This window comes from Otolemur garnettii, unplaced genomic scaffold, assembly GCF_000181295.1.
Source record: "Otolemur garnettii isolate 467f Iridium unplaced genomic scaffold, OtoGar3 scaffold00103, whole genome shotgun sequence".
Lineage (NCBI taxonomy): Eukaryota > Metazoa > Chordata > Mammalia > Primates > Galagidae > Otolemur > Otolemur garnettii.
In genome coordinates this window covers 2,366,961-2,374,967 of record NW_003852498.1, presented here as the reverse complement: position 1 = coordinate 2,374,967, position 8,007 = coordinate 2,366,961, and the positions used below count along the sequence as shown (strand labels likewise).

The 8,007-nt window shown below is 36.5% G+C and overlaps 1 protein-coding gene across 1 annotated transcript in view; it reads left to right on the top strand.

Annotated features, from left to right (window-relative positions):
* The window catches only part of SLC9B1 (solute carrier family 9 member B1), a 66,457-nt gene that overhangs the window by 51,802 nt on the left and 6,648 nt on the right, over positions 1–8,007 (top strand). The window contains exons 8-9 of the mRNA XM_003796356.2: positions 3,727–3,833; positions 4,962–5,111. Of these exons, the coding sequence (XP_003796404.1) occupies positions 3,727–3,833; positions 4,962–5,111 (257 nt within the window). The remainder of the gene's footprint in view (positions 1–3,726; positions 3,834–4,961; positions 5,112–8,007) is intronic.

Sequence of the window (8,007 nt, the reverse complement as noted above, 5' to 3'; positions counted from 1 at the left end):
AAATTTCCCTCTTAGAACTGCCTTTGCAGTATCCCAGAGGTTCTGATAACTCGTATCTTCATTATCGTTTTGTTCCAAAAATTTGGTAATTTCCTTCTTGATCTCATCTCTGACCCACCTATCATTCAGCATAAGGTTATTTAGCTTCCATGTTTTTGTACAAATCTGCAGATTCCTGTTCTTAATGAGTTCAACTTCATTCCATGATGGTCTGAGAAGATGCAAGGAATAATTTCTATTCTTTTAAATTTGGTAAGGTTAGATTTGTGACCTAAGATGTGGTCAATTTTGGAGTATGTTCCATAGGCTGATGAGAAAAATGTATATTCAGATTTGTTAGGATGAAATGTTCTGTAGATGTCTGTGAAATCCAAATGCTGAATGGTTAAGTTTAAATCTAAAATTTCTTTGCTAAGCTTCTTGTTGGAGGATCTATCCAATACTGCCAAAGGAATATTAAAATCTCCAACTATGGTGGAGCTGGGAGAAATCAAGTTGCTCATGCTTATCAGAGTATCTCTTATAAATTGAGGTGCATTGTGGTTGGGTGCATAAATATTAATAATTGAGATCTCATCATATTGAGTAGTACCCTTAACAAATATAAAGTGACCATCTTTATCCTTGCTTCCTTTTGTTGGTTTAAAGCCTGTTGTATCTGCGAATAAAATTGCAACCTGCTTTTTTCTGCTTTCCATTTGCCTGGAATATATATGACCATCCTTTCACCATGAGTCTATATTTGTTTTTTAAGGTGAGATGAGATTCTTGTATGCAGCTGATATCTGGCCTGAGTTTTTGTATCCAGTCAGCCAGCCTATGCCTCTTTAGAGGGCAATTTAAGCCACTCAGATTGATTGAAAGTATTGATAAGCCTGGTATAATTTGGGGTATGGAAATTTTCAAAAGTCCAGTGGACATCTTTAATCCTTTTGCCACTGTGGAAGTTGGAGTTTGATCAAAATCTTCTGTGTGAGTTCACTTATGTGGTAGAGGAATGCACTGCTCATTATGGAGGATAGGTCTGAGAATATCCTGGAGAGCTAGTTTAGTTATGACAAATTTCTTCAACATGTAAATGTCATTAAAAGTATTTATTTTCTCCATCATAGATGAAACTCAGTTTAGCTGGATACAGGATCCTGGGTTGAAAGTTATTTTGTTTTAGGAGATTAAAAGTCCATGACCATCCTCTTCTAGCCTGAAAGGTTTCAGCAGAGAGATCTGCAGTCATTCTAATACTCTTCCCCTTGTAGGTTATGGTTTTTCTTACTTCTCACTGCTTTCAGAATTTTCTCTTTCATCTTAACTTTAGTGAAGTTAATTATGATGTGCCTGGGGGATGTCTTGTTTGGGTTGAGTCGTGCTGGGTTTCTGAAACTGTCTGCTATCTGATTTTCAGAATCTCTTGGCATATCTGGAAAGTTCTCTTTCATAATTTCATGAAGAAGAGCCTCTGTGTTTTGTGAAGCATCATCATTGACTTCAGAGATTCCTATAAAGGCGAATATTTGTTTTCTTCGAATTATCCCAGAGTTCTCTGAGAGAAAGATCCATTTTTGCTCTCCATTTCTCTTCATCTTTGAGCACTTGGGTAGGTTCAAAAGCTTTGTCTTCAATGTCAGAGATCCTTTCTTCTGCCTGCTCCATTCTGTTACCAAGGGATTCTACCTTATTTTTCAAACCTTTGAGGTCTGCAAACTCTTGCCTCAATGTTTCAAAATCTTTGATCATTTTATCTTTGAAATTGTTGAATTCTTGAGATATCTTTTGAATAATTTCTTGAAATTCTAATTCCCTCCTTTCTTCCATTCTGTTAATCTTATTTGCTATCCAAATTTTGAACTCTATTCCTGATATCTCAGCCATCTGTTTATGGATGGGATCTTCAGTTGCATCTGCCTCATCCTTCCTTGGGGGGAGTTGATCTACTCTGGTTACCAGAGTTTTTCCACTGATTCTGCCCCATGCTGAATTTGCACGTTTGAAGACTGTCCCAAAACCTTTCTGCCAGTGGCTTTCACCAGAGAAGAGGGTGGCTTCCTCTGGTTGCTCAGAGAGATAGGGCGTGTCTGTGCAGAAAAGCCTCAGGGGTGTGAGCCTTCTTATTCTAGCTGCTGCAGCTGCTGTTCTTTGCCTGGGGGTACCACTGCTCCAGTGTGGTTCCCTCTCAACTGACCGTCCTCTCCCAGTTCTCAGCCACCGGGCCTGGGGTGCCAGGCTCAGCTAGATTAGTACTCGTGGTAGCCTGCGAGGGAGCCTGCAACAGTACAGAGTGCCGGCAGCCTCGGTGCCCCAAATGCGGGGCTCAAGCCATTCTCTGGCTGCAGGGCCAGAACAGGGCGCTTGGTCCTGCAGGGTTCGGGGTCGCTGCTCTTGGGCCTCCTATCACTGTCTCTGCAGGCAAGGGGGGTAGGGTGGACTGGAAATTCAAAATGGCAGTGAAAAGTTAGTTCGATTTTTCTGCCTGGCAAGAGGGTGTTCAAGGTCTCGGCAGGGTCCCTCTAGGGGAGTAGACCCCACTTCCTGTATCTCTCACATGTGGGTTGAGATAATAGGTCCTCAGTTCACCTCTGGCTTGTAGGAAACTTACAGGAGCAGACAAAGAGAAAGCAAAGAGAAAAACACAAGTTTCTTGGGGGAAGGGACAGACACTTTTCCTTTGAGATATATTATGTACCTGTAGATTGCTTTCTAGGAGTCACAACTTCTCTCAGCAGAGGTGTCCTGCAGATATCACTTTTCTCTGTTGTTCTCCTTCTCTTCAACTTTGTTGGGTATTTTCTAGACTTTATCCTTCCCTCTGGATGGGAGCTTCTGTCGGAAGCTGGTACCTGTCGGCTATCTTGCCCCTTCCCTGAAACTTCTTAATAGTTTATAAAGTTTCATGAAGGCTTTTTGTACCAAAAATTATTGTTCAATTGGTGTCTTTGTGGGAAATCAGGTTTGGAGCTTCCCATTCTGCCATCTTGCTTATGACACTCTATTTCTATTATACTTATTGGAAAAACATGTAAAATTTGCTTGTTTTAGTGAGTCCAATACCCATGGCATAACTGAATTTTTTGTGTGACTCAGAATCAGTTTTTTTGTTTATTTTTTGTTTTTTCCTTATGATAGTGGACCATAAATTTGGAAATATTAATATTCTTAAATATAAAATATATTGGAGACTCAGTCAACCCTTGGATATTTCTAGGATTGTTGCTGGAATAAAAGGTGTTGTGTTGTTATTGTTAAATTCTATTTATGTTTAATTTATTTCTTTTTTATAATAGTGTATCAGAGGAGAATCATTAATATAGTCCTTACTAGGCATGTACTAATTACCACGGGTGATCCCTGGTCAGTCTTTCTCTGGTGTTTTAGGTTGGGTGCATAAGAAGAGCACATTGTAGCTTATTAATTCTTTGTTTTTTGGCTTATTTGTACAATGAATGCTTTTGAATTGTATCTATATTGAGTTATTTGACAGTATATACCTAATTTATTAACTAGCTCTACATATTTTCATATGTCACTATTAAAAGTCCATATAAAATATTATATACCATATAGTATAAAAAGTCCATATATAATACTAAAAAGAAAAAGTCCATATAAATTACTAAAGTTCTATAAAATACTTACCTTTCTTTATGAACCACCTAGATTTGATTTTCTGATGTGTAATGTATGTGAAAATATTTCTCTGTGTAATGTTTTCTTTATTGTGTGCCCTTACAGGTGGTGTAATTAATAATCTTTTATCCTCTTTACGGGATGTACTTATTGGTGTGCTGGCAGGAACTGTTTTGGGATTTTTTGTGCAATATTTTCCAAGTGGAGATCAGGTAGATAGAAAAATGAATCTTTTTTGTACATGTGTAATATTACACATTTCTTTCAAAAATTTGAGCTTTGAAAAGATCCATGAAGTATTAAGTTCAAAACTCTCTCTTCCCAAAAGTAGCCTCTGATGCCTACTCTGTGGTTAAAACTGAGCACGGTAGTGATTTATATAGGCTTTCTTGAAGTCTCTGCTTCCTAATTTGGCAAATAAGAAATAATCAGAAGGGCTCAGCACCTGTACCTCAGCGGCTAGGACACCAGCCGCTGGGGCTGGTGGGTTCAAACCCAGCCCGGGCCACCGAAACCACAATGACAACTACAACAAAAAATAGCCTGGCACTGTGGTGGGCATCTGTAGTTTCAGCTACTTGGGAGGCTGAGGCAAAAGAGTTGCTTGAGCTCAGGAATTTGACGTTGCTGTGAGCTGTGATGTCGCAGTACTCTACCAAGGGCAGATTGGTGAGACTCTGTCTCTAAAAAAAAAAAAGAAATATCAGAGGAATGTTCTTAATTCAGGGTATTCCCCTGCATTATACCATCCTTTCTTCACTAAATTGCCTATTGATGTTTTGACAATTTTTCCTAATCTTTTCTCCCAAATTTTCCCCTAACATTTTTGGGAAAATAGGTTTACATTTATCTCTGCATACTTTCTGACTTAATTTTTTCTCCCTCTCCTTTGACAAAAGCAATACTATTAAGTTGAACTCTTTCCTGCCTTAAAGAATTTACCATTACATTTGTATTTCTATAATTTCCATCCTAGTTTACCTGTAACGATTATTTTGACAAAGGACATATCCAAAAATTTATTTTTAAGAATTCATGGATATGTTATATGGAAGTGAAGATTATATGGGTCTGTATTTTCCATCCTCATTTACAGTTAAAGTGCTGTAATACTTTAACTATTATACTGATAAGAGTATCAGAAATGTGACAGAAGATGAAACTTTAAAAATTGGAACTTTTAATACTTTTAGCAAGTCTACGAACATATTTAGTGAGAAAGAAAATTAAAATTTTAGACATTAAATATAACATGTTATCAAAGGGTTAAAAATAAATGATGGTGTCAAATCTCGCATTATATATTTAATGTAAATTAATTTCTACCTATCTAATTCTAGGAAAAACTTTCAAAAAAGCGAGCATTCCTTGTTTTGAGTGTGTGTGTTTCTGCTGTTTTGGGCAGCCAACGTGTTGGCTTACATGCAGCTGGAGGATTATGCACACTAATGTTGACTCTCATTGCAGGGACAAAATGGTCCAAAGAAAAGGTGAATATTTTTAATACACTATTTTGTTAAAAGATAAAGTAACTGAATGTTTTGCATCTGGGATGGACATTTAGGAAATCCCCTTATTCTAGTAAGAAGGTGTTTCAAAGGTTTTTGTGTCCTCAAGGAAACATAGGAATCAAACAAGGAAATAAACTATTTAGGAAAAGCACCTGGAGATATGCTAAAATGCAATCAGAAGTTGAATTATCACATCAGGTTTCTCTTTTTCCCAAGTTTTATGTATTATGATTGTATACCTGTTATCAATTTAATTATTTTATTCATTAAAGTTTTAGTTATATAATTAATCCATGAAAACATGCTGATAAAAGATTAAAATGTAGAATAAAATGTAAAAGGTTCCTTTATCCCCCACTATTCCTAAATATTAAATCCACTTTCCAGAATTAATTATTTCTCCTAACCAGTCCTCTATCTATAAATATTTATATTTTCTTCCATTTTTTTGTTATTACAAGAGTGCTGCCATAAACAGTTCTATTTGTATGTCTTTTTGCATAAGTACTTGTGTACAATAGACTTCAGGAAATGGAATTGCTTGGTTAAGAAATGACCTGTTTTTTATGTTGATAGGTACTGCCAAATTATCCTTTCAAAAGATTTTAATTATTTACACTCCTGCCAACAGTGTAGGCAAGTGCTTAATACCTCAACCCATCAACCTCAATGGATATTATCAACATATGTGTTCTTTTTACTGTTGGATGGTCTCAGCCATGGTTACGTTTCTTTTAGTCATTTTGTTTATTTTGGTTTTGCATTTGATTCTTTGATCCATATGGAATTTATCTTTGTAAAAGCTGTAAAGATTTGTATATATACATGTGTGTATATATATACTCATAGGCACACTAACATATAAAAGATATGTACATACATTTATGTATATAAATTGGATAGTCAATTTTTGCCAAATTATTGACTAATCCATTGATTATTTTTTTATTAAATCATAGCTGTGTATATTAATGCAGTAATGGGGTACAGTGTGCTGGTTTTATATACAATTTGAAATATTTTCACCAAACTGGTTAACAAGGTCTTCATGGAAGGTGGGTCCATTGATTATTTTAAATGCTGCTTTTAACATGAACTTAATTCTCTCATATATAGGTAAGTTCTGAAATCTATGTAAATCTACTTGTCTATCGTATGCCAATGTTACTCTTTTAAATCACTGAAGTTTTGTTTCTCAAAATCTAACATAAAAGGTACCCCCTCATTGTACTTCTTTTAAAGTATTTCTTGACTTGTTCCTGCCTACATTCTTTCTTAGATAAATTTTAGAATCAGCTTGAGGAGTCCCCTGCCCAAAAATCATAGTGGCATTTCATTTAATATTCCTGTATAATTATAAAAGAAATTAAATGGTCAATAATGAATGAACTGTAATTGAACAAATAGGATGAAAACTACTAGAATTCTTTTTTAAATGAAAAGAAATAAATTAGAATAAATAGGTTTTAAAGATTAAAAGTAGCAAATAGGTGGGCGGCACCTGTGGCTCAAAGGAGTAGGGCACCAACCCCATATCCCAGAGGTGGTGGGTTCAAACCCGGCCCTGGCCAAGAACTGCAAAAAAAAAAAAAATAGCAAATAGAGAAATGTACATTCAGAGAATACATTAACACTGTTTTACTTTTTTCTTTTTTTAAGTTTTATAAATTACACTCAGGGGTGGTACCAGTGGCTCAAAAGGGTAGGGCACCACCTCCATATGCAAGAGGTGGCAGGTTCAAACCCAGCCACTGCCAAAAATAAATAAATAAATTACACTCAGAACACACAGTCATAAGGGAAGTAGTTATAAAGATAGTTTATGCCCTGAGCAAAAGTAATCAAGTTCTTGTGTAAGGTCTGTTAAAAAAAAATAAGCCCCAACTAACACTAAATTTTCTTGATTCAGATTCCTAGAGAACAGACTGTTCACGCCAACAGAACTCTTTCCTGTAACCTTTTAATAGGGCAGGTAGCCTTGGGAAGGATTCATTCCCAGAGAGGGAAGCTGAACAGGCAACAAAATAAGAATTGGATATGTTTTTTATTTGGTTGTGAGGAAAGGGTAACTTTGGGGTATTCAACATGGGTTCTTTGGAAGCAGACTTAACAAAATACAGTATTTTTTTTCCCAGTAGTTTATGACATAACAGGATTCACTTTCATAGGATTGGATTCCAGGGTAACATTGTTAGCTGAAGTCTTCCCAGCTCCCCCCTAAGAACCCAGATGTTTGTGTGAGTTGAGTATGTTCTCATCAGGCATGATGTAGTTCTGTCTCTGTTCAGTTACCTTACAAACAAGAGCTAAAACTCTTACTAAAACTGTCTGGAACTCCAAAGACCTCACTTATTCTGTGACAAATTGACCAAATAATATCGTTTATTTTATAGCTTTGTGGCTTTCTTTTAAACAAATTCTACCTGTTTGAGTAAAAGAGTTAACCTGTTCAATTTCCATTAATTAGTTTTTAACATTTCTCCTCTCTAAAACGAATTTTTTTTGAGACAGAGTCTCACTTCATTGCCCTCAGTAGAGTGCATGGCATCATCATAGCTTACAGCAACCTCAAACTCTTAGGCTCCAACTATTCTCCTGCCTCAGGCTCTACCACAATGCCCAGCTATTTTTAGAGACAAGGTCTCCCTTTTGCTCAGGCTGGTCTTGAACTTCTGAGCTCAGGCAGTTCACCTACCTGGGCCTCCCAAAGTGCTAGGATTATAGACATGAGCCACCGTGCCTGATCAGTCTGAAACTTCTGGCCTCAAGCAATCCACACACCTTGGCCTCTCAGAGAACTAGGACAACAGATGTGAGCCACCATGCCTTGTCTTACAAAAAATTAAATATCTTAAGTTTATTAAATGTTAATGGT